The sequence below is a fragment of the Aquila chrysaetos genome, chromosome 16 (assembly GCF_900496995.4).
Source record: "Aquila chrysaetos chrysaetos chromosome 16, bAquChr1.4, whole genome shotgun sequence".
Classification (NCBI taxonomy): Eukaryota; Metazoa; Chordata; class Aves; order Accipitriformes; family Accipitridae; genus Aquila; species Aquila chrysaetos.
The window spans coordinates 4,113,774-4,135,718 of record NC_044019.1 but is presented as its reverse complement, the minus strand read 5'-3'; the positions used below and the strand labels follow the sequence as shown (position 1 = coordinate 4,135,718).

The 21,945-nt window shown below is 53.7% G+C and overlaps 1 protein-coding gene across 7 annotated transcripts; it reads right to left on the bottom strand.

Moving 5' to 3' along the window:
- Window positions 1-1,362: 1,362 nt before the first annotated feature.
- On the bottom strand, window positions 1,363-21,685 carry LDLRAP1 (low density lipoprotein receptor adaptor protein 1). 7 transcript variants are annotated; one of them, XM_041128975.1, is made up of 10 exons: window positions 17,673-19,281; window positions 17,159-17,591; window positions 16,797-16,939; window positions 15,081-15,193; window positions 12,181-12,295; window positions 9,268-9,340; window positions 8,731-8,814; window positions 7,196-7,326; window positions 5,531-5,565; window positions 1,363-3,477 (listed from the first exon to the last, which is right to left on the bottom strand). In XM_041128975.1, exons 3-10 carry the CDS (start codon window positions 16,890-16,892, stop codon window positions 3,333-3,335), a joined length of 792 nt encoding a protein of 263 aa, XP_040984909.1. In that variant the 5' UTR covers window positions 16,893-16,939; window positions 17,159-17,591; window positions 17,673-19,281; the 3' UTR covers window positions 1,363-3,332. The 7 variants fall into 7 exon arrangements, 6 of the variants coding, with proteins under 6 accessions (XP_040984909.1, XP_029894875.1, XP_029894872.1 ...); XM_030039015.2 differs by lacking the exons at window positions 17,159-17,591; window positions 17,673-19,281 and adding an exon at window positions 21,472-21,685; XM_030039012.2 differs by lacking the exons at window positions 17,159-17,591; window positions 17,673-19,281 and adding an exon at window positions 19,698-19,873.
- Window positions 21,686-21,945: the final 260 nt, after the last annotated feature.

Sequence of the window (21,945 nt, the reverse complement as noted above, 5' to 3'; positions counted from 1 at the left end):
GATGGATGGAGTCGTTACATCCTATATACACCCCGTGCCAATGCAAGGTGACAGACCAGCATTTCACAGCACAACCACAGCCCACGCCACCACCTCTGCTGCTGCGGCTGCTCAAAAGGAGGAAAACGGGCAGCGAAGTCGCTCCACGTCCCCCCCGAGAAATAACGCGAATCTGGGGTGAGCAGAGCCACCGGCTCACGGTTGACGCTGCAGCTTCCCCCAGCAGGCAGCTGCCGTTTTGTGACATAGCCACGTCTCACCACCACAAACCCCTTTCTCCCTCCCCGCCAGGCACGCAGCCATCGCAGGTGAAGGAAATGGATGCTGAAAGTTTCTTAACTGGCACTTAAAAAAAGGTCACATCAAAACTGAAAGATCAATTTGTTCCTCGGCATCGCCATCAGTTATGCATGAAGGCGCAGACTGCCGGTACTCAGTACTCATAATCTGGGACATCTCCTCACACTGGAACAGGCAATTTAAACAGAAAAATGAACTTTTATTGAATATTATTTTTTTTTTTTTTTAAGTCTAACACTGTGGGAAGAGAGGCATCTCTGCAAAGCCCCTTTGCTCTGCCCGCAGCCCAGCTCCAATACCCCAAAGGCAGCATGGTGGTACGCGCAGGTTAAATCTTTTTGTCAGCATCCCCAAATGAATTTCTCCGTCTGCTTCCCAGACGAGCGTTAGCAGTGTGATTAAGCCCGGGAGCTGCGGGAGCCCAGTCGCTCCAAGCTCGCAGCCAGCAAAGGCAGGAATTGCAGGGGGAGGCTGAGTACACAGGGCTGTGCCGGGATCTCTGGGCTGTTTGTATTTAAAAGGCAGCTGTACAAATTAAACTCCCCCCCAGGGAGAAGCATTTCGCACAGCGACTCAGAAATCTCTATCAATTAAGAGATTTTGTTTTTTTGATGTTACCAGCATCACGTTTTCTCTGCAGATGAGCCCGAAGCACCAACCTCCCTCTTCTCATCCACCGTCACACCCCTACCTGGAGGACAATCCAGCGACGCAGGGGCTGAGGCAGGGACAGATTTACCGAGCTGGCCGCGACGGTCACGTCCCGGCCCCACGCAGGAGGGAAGGCGGCCGTTGCGCATCCTCTGTGCATCCTGCGTGGCCGCATCCAGTCCCATAAGCGTTTCCTGGAGGCAACACCACGGACTAGTGTCTAACTGCAGCCATCTTCCCACCTGGATGGCCCTGGGAACAGCCTTCCAAGGGACAGAAACCTCCCGTGGATGTTTCCGACCGCTTACTGCTGTGCATCAAGGGAGACGGAGAATTCAACCAGTTAGAAATATAAAGGCTTCTAGACATTAAAAGGACCACGGCAAAAATAAAGTCACCCAGCACAGACACTCCAAAAAATGGTAGAACTTTTATTTTCCTCAGTAGAGATATTCTTTACAGCATTAAGGTTTTCTTAAAAAACTATATACATACATATATAGTATTGTGCATTTCAGTATATGCTCCTAGAGTCTCTAGAAAAGGAGAAAGATCAATGTACAGAGAAATCCTCACGGTCCATTCCTACAGCCCAAGCTCTTTCCCAGGAAGATCACCACTCCTCGGGGTCGGGACAAGGCGCTTACTACAACCGCTTCTGCACAGTTTTGGCATCGCTTACGCGATAGGTTCATGTCTCTACCGTGTGCCTCTGTAGCACAGACAGACTCTGAATAATTCCTTCAGTCGCGAGAGACTGATGCTACACATAAGATCAAGTAAGTCACGGGCACAGTAGTTTCAAGATGTAAAATTGCTTTAAACACAATTTTGCAGGATAAACAGAGCACACATTTTATTAAGAGACATGATGAGTCAGCTTCACAAGTCCTCAATACCTTATCACAGTAACACTTAGGGGGAAAAAAAAAAAATTAAATCTAAGTTAGAGTCACTCAGCTGTTTCCTAATAAATTCTTACAGCTGACAAAGGGGTTTTTCTTTTTTTTTTTTTTCTGCAAGCAGTTTTAAAAGAGTTATAAAGAGCTATCGGGGGAATGAATTAGTGTTTCAAAACCAAGTTACAAATCTATAAAACAGATTAGTATACTTCACATAAGGCCACAAACACTGCAAACGGTCAGTGCGACTATTTAGGATCATTAAAGTTAATCTTTTAATTAGCATAAGCTTTATACCTCCATTACTTATTTTCAATTCCAGGAGCAGATGAAGACAGCTTCCCAAGCCTCACCGGAGATGTGGCTGTCGGGGGTGGGGGAAAAGGATCGGAGTCCTGCTGGAAGGGGCACCTCTTGCTAATTGAACATCCAGGTATTGGTGTTGCCTAATCCAATTCCATTTGAGTCTATTGAGTGAGCAACAACCAAATGGTTCTGAGACAGTAAAAAGGCATGCACAGCCAAATCCACTTAGCAGAGCTAAGAACACAGATCTATTGTGCTACTGGGTTCACCCAACCTGCAACTTTCAACACGCTTTAGCAAAACAAATTGTTACTCCCTGGTGGTTTTGCTTTTAAAGCCAACAGTGCAACGGAGCCTTAGTATTTTGAGTCGCATCAGAAATGGTGCACGTGAGTAGTCAGTTTTGAAACAGATCTGCAGCATTGCAGGGTTGGGGTTTTTTTTTTGGGTAAATAGCTTCTGAAGAGAAGTTACAGGCACTGCTTACCTTGACAATTCGGACCACTGCTTTCAGTTCAAGTTTTAAAGTGCAAAACTTCATAGAGTCTTTGGGTATAAAAGTGTCAATTCCCATACAAAGCTGGCGAAGAAACAGCCAGAACCCATAGGGGTGATTGACAACTGTGAGAATATCACAGACATTCGCAACAAAAGCAAGATCTCTGCTACCTCTTTGATTTTAACACTGTTAGCAGCTGCTGCAAATCTCCTCCCCTCCGCCTAGGCAGGTGATGTGTTGTTCAAGAAACAGTGGATTAGTAACAGTTGTGCTTGCAATTGCATTTGCATCTGCAGACCTTTGTCTAGAAAAGTATATACAGAGAGACTTTGGTGTTGCATAGTCTTTTCAGAGAGGAACAGGCACTGCTGAAGGTTCTTCCATGGTATATTGCCACATAATACTGTAGATGCTCTACACACCTTCCAATAATACATGTAAACTGTAACAGCTATGAATAAATATGTTCAAGAGCATCTCGTGGTTTAGATAAAAGCAAGGTATAAAAATCTGCATTAGATTTCTAAAGCTTTGGTCTAAGCTGTGCTGTAACATCATCTGACTTGGTGAAAAGCCCTCAGAAGAGTCCCTTGCATACAGCACCCAGAACAACATGATTCAGTCCGTAGACTTTTAGTGGTTTTTTTTTTGTCAGCTCTTAGATGCACTTGACCTCAAAACATGAACAGATCATCTTTCTCGCCTGTGTTGGAATCTATTTTGTTCCAGTCTACAGGTGAGAGCGTTTCTGCACTCTGGATGTCTTGAGCCGTCAGTCCCGTTTCGAGGACGTGAGGGTTTGTTCTCGACTGAGCCAGTCTAAGAGGGGAGAAAAACAGAAAGTAAGAACACAAATTCCTGCAGTTTATAGCCTGGATGCTTGATGCATCCGTAATGCTGAACCCTAGCTGCAGTTCCACATTTCAAAATCCTCCAATGGAATGAAATAATTCGGTAAGGGAAGAGCTGGCACATACCATTTGCAGCTCTCTCAAGTTTGTTGCAGCTTTGTTGCTGGTTTATCCTAACATCTCCCCTACAGGCATCCAGGGAATTTGCAGTCCGGACATCCCGTATATTAATGGTCTGGCAGAACAGTGCCCTTTTCCTCCCCCGAGCTATTGCTGGCGGGTGCATCGTTAGCTGGGATCTTAACGTAAAGGCTCTGCTGACCAAAGGAGCAGCCTCATTGCAATGACTCAGTTTTCATGGTGGTGTGTCTGGACACACACAGCAGCAGCAGCGTGTGCTGGAGCTCGCTGCCCGCCGCACTCCCCGGCCCAAGCATTTAGCTCTTTGGGTTAAGACACAGCTGGACTCAGATGATGTTTAATAGCCCACGGGCTCAGCTTTAAGAGGTCTTCATCTCAGCACATCCCAGATGTTTTGCAAAACCTAACAAGCCCCAGTTTATTGTTGTGTTATTAAATACCTCTGTGAAAACGTAACACTGCAGCATCAATTCTCCCAGGGCCAAAGGTTAAATCATATTTGGTGTTTCGTCCAGGGGAGGCATGGTGTCGAATAAGCCTCAGATTAAACTAGCCACATGCACGTTTTTAAATAAAGAAGAAAAATGCCCAGCGATGATGTCGTGGCAGGAACGCTTTCAGAAGCATCCGCCTCGGTGGATGAGCAGTCCAAATACTGAGTCACCAGAAGGCCAAGGGTGATGTGACAGCTTGGCATCCAGCAATGCAAAACAAAAGACCGCAACCAACAACATCTGCTTAATTAAGTAGGGCAAGGAACAGAGGTGAGGAAAATAGATGACATTAAGACGTAAATTCAAGCAGCCCCTTTATCAAACACGACTTGGGACAGGGCTGCCGTGGAAGCGAAAGCTGTAAATCGTTCCCGAGAGCCGAACAAGACACGAAAGTCTGTTTCCTTGGGGCTGAGTGTGCACTTTTTGCACTGCTGCAAACCCCGGCGGAGGCGAGCGGCTCTCGCGGGGGTGACAGCGTTGGGCTCAGCCGTGCTACCGCCCGACTCCCTCGTTCAGCACCTCCCAGCCAGAGGAGGAGGTCTGGCACCTCGCTGCTGCCTGTAGCATCTGCACCCAAGGCAGCATTTTGCCCAAACTGGGCCCTCCGCTGCCCGAACAGCGGCCGGGTGGCTTCATGCACCGATCTGGAGGATGGGACCCACGTAAACTAAAGCATCCCCATCACCCCGCAGGGGCCTGCCTGCACGAGGACAGACAGAAAAACTCACCTGAAAGAAAACGGATTTGTTTAACATTGCTGGATTGCTCGGCATGCATGTGCAGGGAAGCTCTTAATTCCGATTGGAAAGCGAACTAAGCCCCGTGAAGCTACGGCCGCAAACTCTGAATGTGCTCAGGCGCTTGAATTCAAAATTGGTGCATCAGAGTCATCCTGATGCAACCGCGCTGCAACAAGGACCGGTGGAGCGGGGAGGCTGTTGGTTTGGGGACAGATGGGACAGATGGGGACAGATGGGAACGAAGTCCCAGAGCTAGTCCAAACCTCACGGAGGGGCGAGGAAGGGTAAAGTCCCCCGTGCCAGAAGCTGGGACCAGCATCGCCGCAGCTAGCGCAGAGGCTGGAAACAGGCAGCCTCAAACCACCCCGGCAAGCGGGAGCAGACACGCCAACTGCTTGGGGAATTAAATTCCCTATCACATACAGCCTCTCTCCATCCTTAAAAGGTTGTCAAAATATTTGGCTTATCAGCCAGCCTCAAAGCCTATCTTTCAATTAACGGCTGAGGCACTGATGGGGCAGCTGCCTAGGTCAGATCACGGTGGCTGATTAGATTAGAAGCATTATTAAAAGCCAGTCACTAGCCAAGTCTCCCGGGCTGGTCCCTGGTGGCGTGAACTTGTAAAGGGAGTTATTAGAATTACCTTGAAAATGCCTCGTCGAGACCATCATCCATTTCCTTTGTTAAAGAGATAAAAAGAGAGAGCAGTAGTTGCTAAGAGAATGCACAAAAGTGTATTTAGAGATCCGGCTCTGCACTTGAGCACGGCAGACAAAAAAAATATATATGTATTGACTTCCAAGCCCCTAAAGCAACATTCCTCTCGGCAACCTGCCTCCTCGGGCAGGTTTCATCTCACTCTCTGCACAAGCCCCAGGGCAAGAGGCGTAACTCGGGGTGGTCCGGGCTTCCTCAGAGCAGATCCCAGGGCTCGGGTCCGGGATGCTGCGCTCCCCTCGCAGCCCAGGGATGGGGCAGGGGCTTGGCCCTTTCCCACCATGTCCAAACCAGGCTAATTCTGCTCCGCTGCCTGCACGGGCTGGATCTGGCCCATCAGCTGGACCACATCCCCCTCTGGGGTTAACCACAGCCCTCGGCTGTTCCAGCTCTCAGCATGCGACTGGCACGTGCAGCGGGTTTCTGCTTAAGAGGAGGGACCCGGACAGAGCTTGGCAAGATGCTCCAGGCATCCCTCGGGGCTCTTCTGAATCAGGAAAGCAACTCTGCACCAGCACAGGGTGGAGCTGCGCTGCTTGAAAGCACTTCTGGGATCCTTGATCTCTGATCTGCTCTTAAGGTTTCCCAGGGAAAGGATTTTAGTTGCTTGAGGGAGAAAGGTTTCCCATGCAGGAAGATGGGCTCTGCATGAGGGCATCGTGTGATGCACTTACAGACTTAATGTAATGTGTAAAGTATGAAAACTCTGCAAGAAGGGAGGGACTGGAGACCACTCATAAGCCTCCAGGATTTGATATGACTTAGAGTTGATCTTCAGGTTTAACCTGAAAAGCCTCAGGCTCAGACCCGGCAGACTCAAGAAACAGGCTCCAGGCAAAGGTCTTTATCAGTCCATTCTCCAAAATTCAGCAGACAGCGTGTTTCCAGAGAGGGCACGTGGCAGGGATGAGGTCCCAGATCAAGTGGGGCTTCAAAGACCAGCCCCAGCCTGGTTGGTGATGGAGCACTTGGGCATGGAGGAGGTTCCCTGACAGATGCACACCCAGGCACATGGGCTGGGTCGTTATTTTTGTATTAGCGGTCCATGAAACAATTAAGCCAGATGACTGAGGACATTTTAGAGAAGCTATCCATGCTCATACAAGCCAGATACAGCCACAAACAAGAACAAGGGAAAAATAAGAGTAATAATGAACATAAATATAACCTGATTTTAGTGAACGGTAAACAAAAGCCATGGACATAATGATTTTTTCCCCTGAACAGAGCAGTTAGGTGGTCTCTCAATTAAGTGACAAACCACTGAGAAATGCTGCTCAAGAATAAGTAATATTCAATTATCTGACAGTGGCATTTCTCAGAGTGCCTCGCAATCTCATTCATTTATTTACAGAATCTAAAAAAGGCAGTAGGTACTCGAACACTAATCGATCATTTCAAGTAGGACACTGAAACCCAGCTTGCTCAGGCATCTCTGAAACCCTGCCTGAACGGCTCAGCTGCCCCGGAGCTCCAAGGGAGGGTTTATCCCAGAAAAAGCCCCACGATGGGACCTGAAGCACACGAAACGGAGGTGGCATTGCATCCCTCCGGTTCGGCAGATGCCACGGTGTCCCGGGCACACACTTACCCACACCACGTTGTTATTTACAGAGGAGCTGGGCCCAAACATGCTGTTATCTAAGTGCGGGGAGTTTGCGCTGCTGGTCAGGGGTGATTTGGCAGGATCTTCTAAATCCAGCAAGTTCCCCGTGGCTGGTGCTGTGAACAGAGCGGAGAGGGAATGAGGCAGGGGAGGGGAAAACAGAGATGACACGAAACCAAGCTTTTTTGCAGTAATCGCTTCCCCTGAAGAGGGGAATCAAAGGGTTGCATCAAATTCCTTCAGGATGGCCCCAGATTTTAGCATGGAGGAGCTGCATTCACCCCAGTAGGGGCTGTGGCTTCAGCCTGAGTAATTCATGATGCTCAGATCAAGCATCCGAGACCCTCTCGACAGGGACGCAAGGGAGGATCGGCCGGCTCATCCCTCCAGCAGCCATCAGGGGAGGCTCCTGGGTACCCACTTACGTTCAGGATGAGTCAGGATCAGCCCCAGGCAAAGCTGACACATCCCACTCAGGACATCCCAACCCCAGAGCTTCACAGCCCAGGCTGGGAACATATACCCTGAGGATACCCTGGGCGATATCCTCAGCTCAGCCCACGGCACCGATTCACCATCTTACAAAGATGCATCGTTACTTTATAGGACCAAGAGCAAACCCCGCATTGCGTGAAGAACAGTTTGTAGCTTGGGGGCTGCCGGTACACCGCAGGCTGGGTTGGTTCAGAGAAGCCTCAAATCCTCCCCATCATCCACCCTGCACTAAGGGGGGATGCAGAAGCACCCCAGCTGCGGAGCATCCCTCAGGCAGACACCAGAGCCCATTTCTACACCTGTGGCAGTCCCGGGCCTCACTTATCCCAATGTGCCACCATTCGTGACAGATTCCTCCAGTCCTGGGCCTTCACATGAAGAAATGAGACATGCCAGCCTGGAAGGAAGCCCAGTTTAATGCTGTTTTCCTCTGTGCCAAATCCTCTTATCTCCACTGCCAGCATGGAAGAGAGATTAGCCTTTTGTCCCACTTCTCCCTAGCTATGTGTTTTGCATTTCAGAGGCAACAGAGGACCCACGGCCAGGCACTGAGGGGGTATGAAGGGGTTTACTATTTAATTGTTTTATTTTCATGCACCTCTCCTTCCTTAGGGGAGCTGGAGGCGGAGTGGTACCTGGATGTCCATCTCCTTCAGCCAATGGGATGGCAAGTGTTTCAGGTCCGAGACAAACCCGAAATCAAACCTGGGACGTGGGGGTCCACGCTGAGCTCGTAAGGACATTACGGCCAATTTGCCTGGGGCAGAATTAAACCGATTTGGGGTGGCAGCAGCTGTGTACGAGGGGCTGTACGAGATATTTAAGGGGGAGATGGAAGGACTCGGCAGGCAGCCATGGCGTCCCAAGCGCTCTGCCAAGGGCAACATCTCCGCTACGACAAAAATGTTTGCTCCTTGCTGGTCTTCAAAGCCTTCCCAGGAGCCTGCCCCGTTCAGGGAAAACCCTGCAGACCTCACGTTCCCCATCCCTGAGCCCGAAGCAAAGCTCTGCTGTTGGTGACTTACGTGCGTCAGGGTGGGCAGGGGCTTCTGAGCTCGGGCTGCTCATCCCTTCTCCTTCCAAGAGGGACCTTTCCCGCTTCTCCTTCTCTGCAAAAGAAGGAGACCCTGCCACTGCCTGCAGAACGCTCCCCCACAAGCTTTTAGGGAGGAAGGACGGGGGGGACAGCTGGGACAGGCCACCAGGTCTCCTCTGCTCACAGCAGCCCAGGCTCTGGGTGTGTTTATAATCTCATGGAAGGTGAAAGCAAAAAAATCCCAACAGCGGCAGGGCTCTGAGGTACCCCAGAGAAGCACCAGGTCCTTCACGCCCCGCCTGCAACAAAGGAGCGCAGCCAAAATTTGGGTGGATTGACAAGGCTGCTGAGAAAAACTTGGAAGATGCCTTAAATCACACCAGAGGTTGCACCAACCTTAACAGCAGCCTAGAAATTTGGAGGACAAGGGGAAAAGGCACTTGAAAGCTGGAAAAACCCCAAAATCATCCCTTGAGCTTTCACTTGAAGAGTAGGAAGAGGGGAGAAAAAAAAAAAACAAACTTACCTTCCTTAGCTGCTTGCCAGAACTCAAATGCGATTTTGAAGGCCTGGGCTACGGTGAGGGTGACTGCTTGCGCCTGGAAAGACAGCGGTGAGGCAGCACGTTAATTGACGGGTCCTCACGTAGATTTAAATAATTTGGAGCTTTTGCTTTGCAGATTCACATTAACCTGGACCCAACCAGTCCTCCGCTCTGCGCACTCCCCGCCTGGCTGGGGAGGGGTGATCAAATATTGACGGAAGCAGAGCCTCGCTCCATGTAGGACACGCAGCTCGTTGTAGACAAGTCTTTAGGTGTAATGGGATGACAGAGGAGGCAGCGACGTGGTTGTCACAGCCATCGTGCTGACGGGTGGGGAGAGAAGAGCTGCTCCTGACCGCGGGGCACACGCGCAACTCTTCCTGCACCCCACGCTTAAGCGTGATCTAAACAAGGTGCAAGCGCTGCATGGCCCCGGGCTCGTCCTTGCAGCTCCCTGAGGGATGTGGCTCCCTGCTCCAGGGCCGGGCTGGGCTGCACCCGCCGCAGAGCATCACCCACCAGAACGACCATCATCTCGAAGGGAATCAGCGCCCGGGCCGAGCCCCGGACCACGCCGCCGTCAGCCGCACCGGTGCTGGGGAGGGACGCGCAGAGCTGCAGTCCATCCCTCCCCGGCACCGCGCACGACCGCGTGCACGAGGATGCTCCAAAAACAGGCAGCAGGGTAAAACGCCACGGATATGCAGCTCTCTCCAAAGGGCAGGACAAGAGAGATCCCAGGGTCTTCCCCCGGCTCCCCCGAGCTAAGCTGGGGTCTCGCTGGCTTAGCCCACCAGCCAGGGCCACAGCAGGAGCAGGGCCACCTTCCCCTTCAGTCCCTCCGTTCCTCCCCAAGCTGAGAGCTTGAGCAACATTAAAAAACCCCACCACCTTAAATAGCCTGAGTTGCTGGAGATGTATAAATAGTGACATAAATGCCAGTTTCATTAGGAGGAGGCAGAACTCATGAGCAGTTTAAGTGCAAGGAGATAACGAGTAACACTCTGCAAGGCTGGCGCCTCGCAGGAGCCTTGAGGCACGAGTTTGTTTTACAAAGCTGCAAACTAAACAAACCCAGATCCGGGTCCGTAACCCGCAGCCCCTGGTAGCCTGGAGGATGGAGATGTAGGGGGTATCGCAAACGGAGCACAGGCATCCCCCAAAAGCCAGGCAGTCCCGGACAGGAGGGGCGAGGAGACCCAGCAAACCTATTGGTGCCAATTAACTCTCGCAAAGCAGGAGAGCTCATTTGAATGTCGGAGCTATTTACATCTTTGATGGAAGTGCAAACGCTTTATGGCAAAAACTTAAATATGGTAATTAAGTATGAAACTCCTCACAGCTGTTTACAATTTAAGCTGTCACATCTGAATCAAGTTTAATAGACCCAGCTACCGTTGAGAATTACCCATGAACTAAAAATATAGACTAAGTCTATGCCCATGACTGGTAGCTGTGCGTACACTCAGGGACCCTGCCCTGGGGCAGGGACAGTCTCTGGTCTGGCAGCAGGGCATCACCTTAACCAGCGTGATGTCTATAAAGCGCATGAACAAGGGGAAAAAAAAAAAAAGTATTTCTAGTTTTTGCCACAAAAGGCCTTAGAGAACTTTATTTGGAGGGAGACGCACTGAGCTGATGTACCACGGAGATAATTCTTTTAGCACTAGAGAGACTTAAATTTTAATTTGCAGAGCGAGGCTTATCTGTACCATGCAAGGATGGGAGGGCACGCTGCAGAAAGGAGAGACAACTTGTAGCTTCTGTTATTCTCTCCTTGGAAAAAAAAAAACCAAACCCAAACGAGTCAGGAGAAGCGCAGAATATTAACAGAGCTGTGGTGGCCACGCTCTGGGCACAGGGATGCTCATAAGGACCCAGGAATCACCACGCTGGGATGCACCTGCGGATTGGGGAGAACCCGTTCTCCACTCAAGCCCCACAACAGACACGAGGGGAAGGATTTCTGGGGGCAGAGGGATCTGACCTGCCCTTCCTCTCCCCTAAAGCACCTTCCTGCCGTGGGGAAGGGGCTCAGCCTCAGCTCTGGCTCCACTGAAGAGACCCCCAGGGCTCTCCTGGCCCCATCTGCAGCCAGTGCCCAGCGATCCACTTCTCTCCCTCGCCAGCTCATCGGTGCTGAGTCCCTGCCCATCCTGATGCACTGAATCAGCAGGAAAAAAATCCCACGAGCGGGTTCAAAGAAAGAGCCAGAGATCGTTTTCTATACACAGGTCTCTGCTCTGAGCCCCGCTGGCACGCAGTGGGGTCTCCTGCGCTGCTCCGGCTGGGAAGACATGGCCCCGTCTGCAACGACGCTGCTCAAAACTGGACGAGGATCTTCAACGGCAAGAAACGGAAGGAAGCCAGGGCGGCAAGCCCAGAACCACTGGCTAAATGCCTCCCATCCATGAGGCCACCCCCAGGCACCTTGCTGCCAGCCTCCCCGGAGACCCCCCCGCCTGCCAAAGCCTCTCTCCGCACGCCGGGCTCAGCCGGGGAAGCGGATGCTGAGCAGGGAAGAGTCCCAGCAGCTGGGACCGCAGCACGACGGGGGGGTTTCAGGTGCCGGTGCAGGGCCAGGTCCTTTCACCCCCGCCCCAGATCTTGGGGTAGAAAGGCTTTTTCCTGCCAAGACAATGGGCTGAATCCAGCCCGGAGTTACGCCCGCTCGAGAGAGAGCGATGGCGAGCGATGGCCAGGCGCTGGGCAGCATCGCCAGGATTAACTGGCAGGCGGTGACGGCAGCGGGAGGGTGGGTGCTCTCCCGCAGCCGTTCACTGGGGCAGGGTCCCCCCTCGCTCTAACTAGGGGTAGAGCTGTTATCTCACCGGCGCAGCCCCTCTCTGCTTCCTCCTCCTACAGCCACATCCCCATTTCTTCCTCTGGACTGACCATTTTCCGTTTGGTACAGAGGAAGGCATGGCACTCCAGGTTCTCATTGAGCTGGTTCTGGGCAATGTAGGCAAACACTTTATCGTGGATCTTGTCTGCCGTGCAGTAGGATATCCTGAAAGACAGAATGAAATGTCTTGTCCGGGGCACTGCGTGCAAGGGAGATCAACCAACCCCTCCTCTGACCTGCCAGCAAGCGCCTACCCCAGGGCTTCCAGCTCCGGAGCCAAGCAGGGAAGGCAGAGGGAGCACAGGAGCGTTACCAGGCTTCAGTGCAACTCGTCCCAAAGCAGAGGAGTCGACGCCGCTGGTCTGAGCGTAAGGGAAGCCAAGAGCAACTCCCACAGCCGCGGTGTGAACCATGTGCATCACACACAGAGGCAGGAGGGAAGAGAAAATGTTTCACCTTGTGGGAAAGGACAGGTTAGAGAAGGAAAAGACTCTGCAGTGTGCCAGCCTGGGACTACGCCTGACAAACGCTCTGCCTTCAGAAGAGAGACTCGGAAGATTTTCCTTGGAGAATAAGCTTGCAAGGAGAGAGAAGGACCTGTTCTCAGCCTACGATTTAATCTTGAGGCTCAAACCAGGGAAAGAAATTGATGCATGGGTGCCCAAGAAAAGCTGTCGGAAAGGCTGAAATTCAGGCTCCGAGATCCGCAGTAGCAGATGCACAGTGTGCTCCGAGACCCCTGAGCACACGGGACATGGGGAAGGAGGCTCAGCCTCCTCCGTGGAGCATCCCCAGGATGGCCGTGTCTCTCCCAGCCCCCGAGCAGGGCAGAGTTGACTCCAAAATGCCAAACAAGGCTCTGGAAGAGCAACAGGCTGACCTGTTTGGGGAGACCAGGCTCTGACCGAGGGCTCAGCTCCCTTCTGCAGGGCAGCGGGTCCCTCAGCATCAGCCAGCACCATCTCCCACGGGTCCATCCATGCCAGGAGCTGCAGGACTGAGCGTCTCGTCTGGAGCCAGCAAGCACAGGCCGGAGCAGCCCCGGAGGTTTAGTGCAAGGCGGCAGGCACTAGCAAGCAAGCAAAGCCTCTTCCCTGGGCACGCGACAGATCAAACAGGTGTTAAGGAAAGAGAAAACCCGAGGAAAAAGTGGGACACTTCGGTGAAAGTTTTCCCATGGCCCCACGTTGCCCCTTCAGCTCCCACTCTTGCTGCCCCCGAGAATTTGCAGGGAGGGCACTGGAAGGTCTCAGTTGCCAGCAGATGCTGTGACTTAAAAAAAGCCACATTCAAAATTTATTTATACTGCATTAGTTTCCTGTTGCGTGTGAGGATGCCTGTGCTCGATGGCCTACATTTTGTTTTCCAGAGCTGAGCCACGCTCTGGATTAAACAGGCACTTAGAAGTTCATTCCTTTCTCCCATTTTTCCCAAAACAGCATGGCCACTCTTTTAATAATTGTGATGAAGCCATGGAAGGTCATTTGCGCAGGCACGCAGCCCTTCCAACAACCCCCAGCACTCAGCTCGATATTTGATGGCCATTAATTTCCAGGGAATGGATAACTCACACCCGCCTCTGAAGTGAGCCAGTTTTACAACCGAGGCCTCTGGCAGCAGCACGTCTGGTGACAGTGGCTGCATTTTGGCTGCGGCCACCCCATCCCGCCCCAGCACATGATCTGGGGCAAGAGCTCAGAGCCAGGATCATCCTGGTGAATAGAAAAGCTGAAGAGAAAACAGCAGAGGTGTTAAAGGAAAGCTCTGGGACCACCACCGGTGGAGCACGTTCGCAGAGCAGGGAGATGACCCCCCCACAAAGCACACAGACCCCAGGTTTCGCTGTGACGGCCGCTCCCACAGCACCAGCATCTCTGGGGAGCAGCGTCAGTCCCCACATCAACAGCGTATTTAGGGTGGGCTGACTTCAGTCGACTGAATTGAGGGGATGCTCGTACGCGAGCACTGACCAGGAGGAACAGCTTTATCGACGGCTCTTAAAGCGTTGGGGAGAATTTAAGGCGGCATCTAGAAACCCCGGCCCCACGGCTCTGACTGCTTTTACACCAGCGCAACGATCCCGATTTTGGCACGGCCGCTTCGCCCAGCTCTGCCCTTTAGCAGCAGCTTTATCTCCTGGGGAGGGCTGGGGCCCAGCACCGGTGGCTGTATGCAACCGCTTAGTTTGAACTGGAGAAAAGCAAGCGGGTTAGTAGTCTGGTTAGAGAGAGTGCCCCGACCCAGTGCTCCCCACCCCACATCTAGCAAAGGGGGACAGAGCAGCGGGTGAAGGACAGAAGCAGAGCGTGGGGGATGTAGAGGGAGAAGAGATGGAGGAGATAGAAAGGGCCAGATCTGAGCTGAGCTCTGTTCCACCAGGCTTGCGCCTGCCTCCAGCCTCTTCGGAAGAAATACTTGCCAAAGTCAGAGGAGTGGATAGGGGATAATCCATCCTCACCCTCCCCACGCTGGTAATGGGCCTCAACAGCTGTCCCAGCCCTACGCTTTGTCAGAGCTATTTAAACACATCAAAGGTGCAGAGCAGCCAGCAAGGGGAGGGCAGCCCCGGCTCTGTGGCTCACGTCCTCACCTGCTCAGAGATGCTCCGACCATCCTCCATATTAGACTCTTGCCGTCACCCTAGATGCTTTGGCATTCCTATTGCCAAAAAAAGGCAGTAAAGCCACGCATGGCCACGGAGCGCTTGGCTGCGCATCTGCGGTCCGCACACTCAACACCTCCAGGCTCGTCACGTCTTTCCTTACCACTGGCTGGACACTTTTGCACCAGACGTAAATTTACCTTAAATTCAGCAGCCACCCTCCTTCCCCCACCTTTGCTTTCCGTCAAGACGTGATGGCCAGTGAGGCGTCAGCTCAGCCTGGGTGGAGACTGGAGCAGACGAGGAGCCTTGGGGCACGCACACACCGAGGTGCATACCATAACCCACCTGTATATGGAGATGTTCTCGATCAGCTCATTCGTTCCACTGTCGTTTAACACGATCCCTCTGGGCGAGACTTTCAGAGTCACTTTCTGCAGTTTCTTTCCACTTGCTTTCGCCTTTGGAAGGAAAAGAGGAAGGGGAGAGTTACAGGTTTTTAACACTGACACATCCAAAGGTATGCGAGCAGAGCAGAGACTCTAGATACACACTACCTAATAGCACTCGTCACTACTAGACACTGAATTTGCTACCAGGTGTGATAAGGCACTTGTTAAAACTTTTCCTTTCCTGAAGCAGTGATTTTTGCTGGCATTAACAAGACAAGGACACACACCGTCCACCCACACTGCGCAGAGGTACTTCCAGCCCAGCACCTCCAGGAGAATTTCCCTGTGGCCACCCGCACAAAGCAGCAGCTGCTCTGGCCGAGCTGGGCGAGTGCTTGGTGAAACCCTCGGGAGTTTTGTCTTTAGGGCCAGCTCCGGAGCAGAGGGGGACACCAGCACAAACAAGGGAGCTGTGTTGGGAGCAGGATGGTCCTGCAGGACGTGGGCTCCCAAGCAGCTGGCTTCAAGCTGTGCTGCCAAACCCTGCTCAAGTTGGAAAGCATCCCCTGTGCCAAGGTCAGGACGCCAGCTTAAAAAGTAACTAGATTTTTAAGTGCCACTTTCTCTTATTTACTAGCCTCGTGCTTTCAGCCTTCAGGTTACATTCAGCTCACTACCCATCTTCTTGCCTCCCCAAAAATATAAAAAAAATACACAGCTAGCTAGTTACAGACTGCAGACCTGGATCCTCAGCCCTGCTCCCTGGAGACCTCACTTGAGCAATGTCCAGACCGGCTGGCGGTCAGTCCTGCCCCTCCAAAGCTGGCCTTAGTCCTGGGCCTTTTATTTAAAGGCTCCATTCTCAGTCGATCAGAGCAGACGTGAAAGGCTCTGCCAGCAGCAGCTCCCGTTTCATGTGAGCGCTCCCCTTCCGTCCAGCTCAGCACATGCCAGGAAAGGATCCGTCATTACCCAGCGCAGTTCGCCACCCCATTGAGTTTTACGACGGTTTACTGTACAATTGGGTCCTTGCCTCATTCAGTTTTATAAGGGCTTAAAGAAGCGTTAATTTTACTTGGAGCATGGTGAGCAGGGGCTCCAGGGAGGCTTGGTGCTAGAGGATGGCTGAAAATCAGTACCTCTCGCATCAGAGGTTACAGCAGGACGGCAGCTGTATTGGCTGGGAATCGGAGCAAGCTGTCCCGTTCCCTTCTCCTCTTAACCCTCCAAACCCTGGGAAGGAAAACCCAGAACTGCATGTCAGCTCTTGGTCATGCGCTGGCTGCACTCAAAACGCTGATCCCGCCTTGCAAGAGGAGATACAGCCCCGGGGAAGGCTGATTTCACAAGGTCAGAGGCTTCTTCTACACCCAGGGTCACCCAAGCTTATCAAGGGGAGCCAGAGCTCAGACACGTAACACCAGCTTTCCACAGCCTGCCCCATCTGTGGGCTGGGGCTGTCCCTGAGGGCTTCCCAGTGCCGCTGTCTGCATTTCTACCTACACCACCAGACGCCTGCTCGCCCCTGGAAGAGCTGGACCTGCAATCCTGACACCCCCCAGCCTGCAGACGAAGAGCACTGCCTCCAGACCTGCGGCTTTTGAAACTCTCCCCAGTGACAGCCTTGTTCGAACAGCAGAAGACAGGGCTCTGCTCCAGCATGGACACTCACGGTGGCAACGATCCTTTTGACAGCGGCCGCGGAGAGCTCCTCTCCCTTGGGCTGCTCCACCAGCGTCATGCCCATGTATTTGAGGCTGAAAAGCATCCCCTCCAGCAGCGTCTCGCGGGTATCGGTCCAGTTCTCCGGGAGCTCTAGAGAGACAACAGAGGCTCTTAGATTCCCAAACGCACAAGAATATCCCTGTCAAGCCCTGAGGGAAGGTTTAGGTATAAGCAGCGTCTTGGTTTAGCTACTGCCTGGAGTCCCATGCCCGAGCAGCTTGGAGCTCACAGTGCTGCCACGGCTTTCACAAGGAGTTGGGGGAAGAAGAAGAGGCAGAGACCCGGCTGTCGGAAGAGGTGACGGCACACCTCAGCCACGCAGAAACCGCAAGGCGTTCACGCGGGGGACATCATCGTCAGCCTCCGTAGCTCTCCAAGGCAGCAAAAATAAAGCCCCAGAATTTCTTCCACGAGCCACAGGCAAATAGCAGCAACCCTTTAAGATCCATCGGCTCCTCAGTTGAATCGTGAGTGCCGAGGCCCACACCACAACCAAGGGGGGACCCCGAACATCAGCCCCAGCCAGGCGCAGGGGAGGGCTCGGTGCCGCCCCACGCACGGCAATAACCTTACCCTGAGCTAACCATCACCTACCCACAGAGGCTAAGACGGGATTTGCCGCTAGCTAAGCCCACGCACAGCTGCGGGGAGCCAGGTGATGTGCTGCGACTCGCTAAATCGGTCACCAACAGCTCTGAAGAGCCCACCGTGCGGGTGAAGCCTCAGCGAGGAGAGTTCTCTGCTCTCCCCTGGAAATCATCCAGGAGGTCACCGGCCTCTTCCCTTATGTACTGGGAGAGGTGGGAAGGAGGGTCCTAAATACAGAGATGAGTTTGGGACCAAACCGACAGTCAGGTGGGTATTTCTAAGCCTGAAATTGCACCGCAGGAGCTAACTTCCAAACACAGAGCTGGCAACCCGGGATCTGCAGCTCTTGTGTTTGAGAAGGATCTTGCTTTGAGCGGGAGGCAACAAACCCCGGCCTTCCTGAAGCGGCCCACAGACAAAACACGTCCCTGAAGGCTTCGCTGCCTTGTATTCAGCCTCCTTTGGCCGCCTCCAAGCAACGGGGCCAAACTCTGCAGCTCCCTGCAAACCTGCAGCGCCAGGAAGGCAGGGTTGCGGGGGGGGGGGACGACGACAGACGGACGTGCCCCTGGGGTAACCCCCGGTGACTCAACCTCCCGGTGAAGGCGAGATGGGAGATAAGCCATAAACCCGGCACCATTCCCAGTGCCAGGTGTGGGTGCCAAGTGGTGAACCACCCCAACCAGCCCGGCACTGGCTAAAGGCGAAGTGACGGAAGCTGGCGGGGGGGGAGCGGTCCCATGGAGAGACAAAGGTTTGCAGGAGGGCAGGAGCTCCGCACCCGACACGCAGGTCCCAAACCTGGAGAGGGAAAGGAAAAACCAAGGACAGGCAGGATGCCGCATTTACCTCGCGTCCCAGCTAGAAACAAAGGGTGCCAGTGAAAAATGTGGATTTTTCAAAAGCCAAGGGTGCTGCCGGTGTCCTAGCACCCTCGGCAGCTGAAGCCGGGCGAGCACGCCGGGGCGGAGGGTGGTTTGCAAGCGACGGACGGGCAGCTGCCTGCCCCACGCTCCCTGCCTCGCTAGCCAGGCGCCGGTCCCGTATCCCATGCAGGGCAGCTCGGGGCCTCACCGAGGACGGGGACCCTCCGAGCACCCCACGCTGCCCGGGACGATGTCAGCCGCAGCGAGGCCCTGGCTACCCACAGCTCACGCTGCCCTGGGACGGAAACAGGGGTGGTTTAAGCGCAGCCACTGAAATGCTTTCAGAAAGGAAGGAGAACCTGAGGCAGCACAGACACCTCTCCACGCATCCTGTTCTGCACCGTTCGCTACCACCTCACCCATCTTCCCGTTAATTGCAAACGATCGCGCCCAGGCCCAGGGTGTGTCCGTCCCGTGGGGCGACGGCGATGCCCCCCCACTCACTGAAGGGCACAGGGGGGTGGTTTGCAAGGTGGCTCTGCAGCAGGCGCACGGTGAGTCCAGAGGCTGCTGCGTCTCAAGGGACATCTCTGCCAGGCACGTGCTGCAAGGCCACGTTGGGGCAGCACCCCACATTTGCCACACAGCCCCCCCCCGAGCCCCGAGGCTGCCCTCCAGCCAGCTGTCCCCTTCGCGTCCCATAGCCGTCAGCCCTTAATCCTAGCAAAAAAGGTGTAACGATGCCGGGTCAATCTCATCAGATTAGTAAAATCAAGAAGTTTGATCTTGCCTGCGGGCGGTACAGGCAGGACGAGGCACCCTCCTGCTGCCCACTGTGATGCTGGGGGGTCCAGGGCTGGTCCCCCCCTTTCCCGGCCGCAGTGGGAGGACGCCTGGCAGTGGCCAAGTGGCCGCTCGCCCAGGGGCCAGCGATCGGGTGATGGAGCCAGTAGTGGGATGAGGCCAGAAACCACCCGCCGGGCTCCAGCCCTCGCCCCAGGCTGGGGGACAGGGACAGCCCCCCACCCACCCATCCTACCCTACTGCTGCACGGGGGAAGGCGTGCAGGGGGAAGGTGGGTGCAATGGGGGGGGGAGCAAAGCGGGGGACAAAAAGGAGGGGTGAAAAAAGGGGTGCGAGAGAGAGGAGCAAAGCAGAAAGGGGGTACAGGGGGACATGGAGAAAAACAGGGGGGGTGAGCGGAGAGGGTAAAGCGGGGTGAAAAGGGGGTGCAGGAGGGAGGGGAAGCTCAAGGAAGAAGAAAAGTGGGTACAGGGGGGTGAAAAGCGGGATAAAGCCGGGAAGAAGGACGGGGGGGGTGTAGGACAAGGGGGGGGTGCAGGACAAGGCGAGGGGGGGCTGGCGGGGGCGAAAGCGGGGGCGGCGGGTCTCACTCTTGTGTCGGCCGCCGGCCCAGGAGGGTTTGTGGCCGCTGGGGCTCCGCAGCAGAGCGCGACCCGCCGACTTCAGCGCGTCCATCCCCGCTCCGCTCCGCTCCGCTCCGCTCCCGGCCCCGCCGCCAAACTTTCCTGCGGCGCCAGCGCTGACCGCGTCCGGGGGCGGGGCCCGCATGCAAATCAAGGCGCCGTGACGTCGTCGGACACGCCACGCCCACCCCGCCGGGGGTCCCCGCGAAGCTTTTTTTTTTTTTTTTTTTGGGGGGGATGTCCCCAGAAAGCTGCAGGTTCCCCCCAGCCCGAGATGCGGGGAGCTGCTGCTCCCCATAGGGTTTCCCCACTGTGGGAACGTTTCGCCACTGTTCCCAAACGGCTGTGGGAGGAGGGGGGGGGGGGCAGCAAACACCAGCTCCACGGGGGTCCCACCTTTCCCACGGGGGGAGCCCCCTTTCCCACGGTTTGGGGGGGCGTCCCTACAGAGATTCAGGGCAGGAAACCCCTTCCCGGGGTTCCATGAGAGCACGACCCACGTCACCCCACTTCAGCATCCTCGGGCGACACCAAAAAAACCAACCAAAAAAAGTTGCGTTTTCCCCCCCAGGGGTGTTTGATTGCCCCCACCTCAGGATGAGAAAATGCGATACAATATTTTAATATTGTGTTTGACAAGGGTTAGCCTGAGCATGTGCCGCCCCTCCGTGTCACCGCAGCCGCCAGCATGCTTTTAACTCAGCCTGAACATAATTGTATGGAAGATTAAGGCCCTCAAAGGCTTTCCGAAATTAAAGGGATAATAACGAGGAGGTTAAACCCCATATTTAGGATTTGTAGAATAATGCCTTACAAAGCCTATTATTCACAGAAACATTTGTGTAATTGAAAATCCGTTTTTAGTTAAATTTTAACATTCCCCTCTCACGTTTGTAGCCGGGATCCAACACGCAGGAGTCACCAAGCCGAACTGCCGGGCAGCTGGATGGCAGCAACCGGTTCCCCTCCGCAGCAGGACACGAGGGGGTGGTGGAAGGGTTGAGCAGAACCTCTTCCAAAAAGCCCAGTCTAAAATAGGACGGTGCCGCTGGTACGTCTCCACTTAGCGCCTGGTTTGAATCTAGCACGCAGCGGGTGAGCCGGGACGGTGACTGAAACTTGAAAGAAGAAACTTCCCCTGAGGGCTAACCACGTCAGAGCCGCTCTCTAAGGGCAGTGGCACGCAAATACCAAAAAACCTGAAAAATCGCTGCGTCAGGAACAAATTTGAGCATATACATAGATCCATCTCCGTGCAGCAACTCACTTAAGCATCTGTGCTTACTTTAAGCACATGCTGAGACCTAACTGAAGTCCAGGGTTTTAAGCGCAAGCTCAAATGTTTCACTAAATCATCGATGAAACTCAGCTCCCACCCAGCAGCCTGCATTTCACTGGAGGACTTCCCGCTTGCCAATATCTGATGAGTTAAGGCAGACACCTTTGCAATTAATTCATTGATAAACTAGCTTGAGAAAGCCACCTGGCAGGTATCGGACACATCCGTGATTTATTTTCCTATTTCTGTATTTTGCACCACCACTGGCTAAATATATCACACCATGCTCTGGTTCACTCAGGCAGCAGCTTCTGCACTTGCGTGCTGCTCTGCTGCTTCCTTCCCATCGTTTCCTCCGCGGCAATTTCACAGGGCAGCTACTGGCCGCGATCCCGATACGGAAAGATCCGCAGCGTTCCTGCTGCTGCGATCCTCCCCTGCTACAGCCACTCCTGCACTGACCTTTGTAGCTCCTTTCAAGGCGCACTGGGTGTATTCCTCTTCCTCTGGTTGTTATTGCAAAGGGTGCAAGACCCAGCTGCAGCGCTGCCTTCCCTGGCTGAGTTTTCCCACTGAATCCCAGCACTGGTGTTGATGTTTGCCCTTCGCTTTGCTCACTGTGCTGTCTCGGGTGGGTGTTATATCGTGAGAGTAGCGAAACGTATTTCTTCAAGTGTCACCACTCAAGTTGGAAAGTGAAGGATGGTGACAGCAGCCTGGAAGAGAGAGGAGTCATCAAATCAAGGTCTTGAACGTGGCTGTGCCATCCAAGCCAGCCTTCCTGAAAGTCACAATTTGAGTTTAAAATATCCCTGTAATGATAAACTACTACTATCATCTCCCCCCAGGACGGCAGAGTATCAGGCAGCTCAAAAATCACAGTTCCATACTCATCTACCTGCTGCCATGCTGGGCAACCCAAAGCTTTCCTCCCCA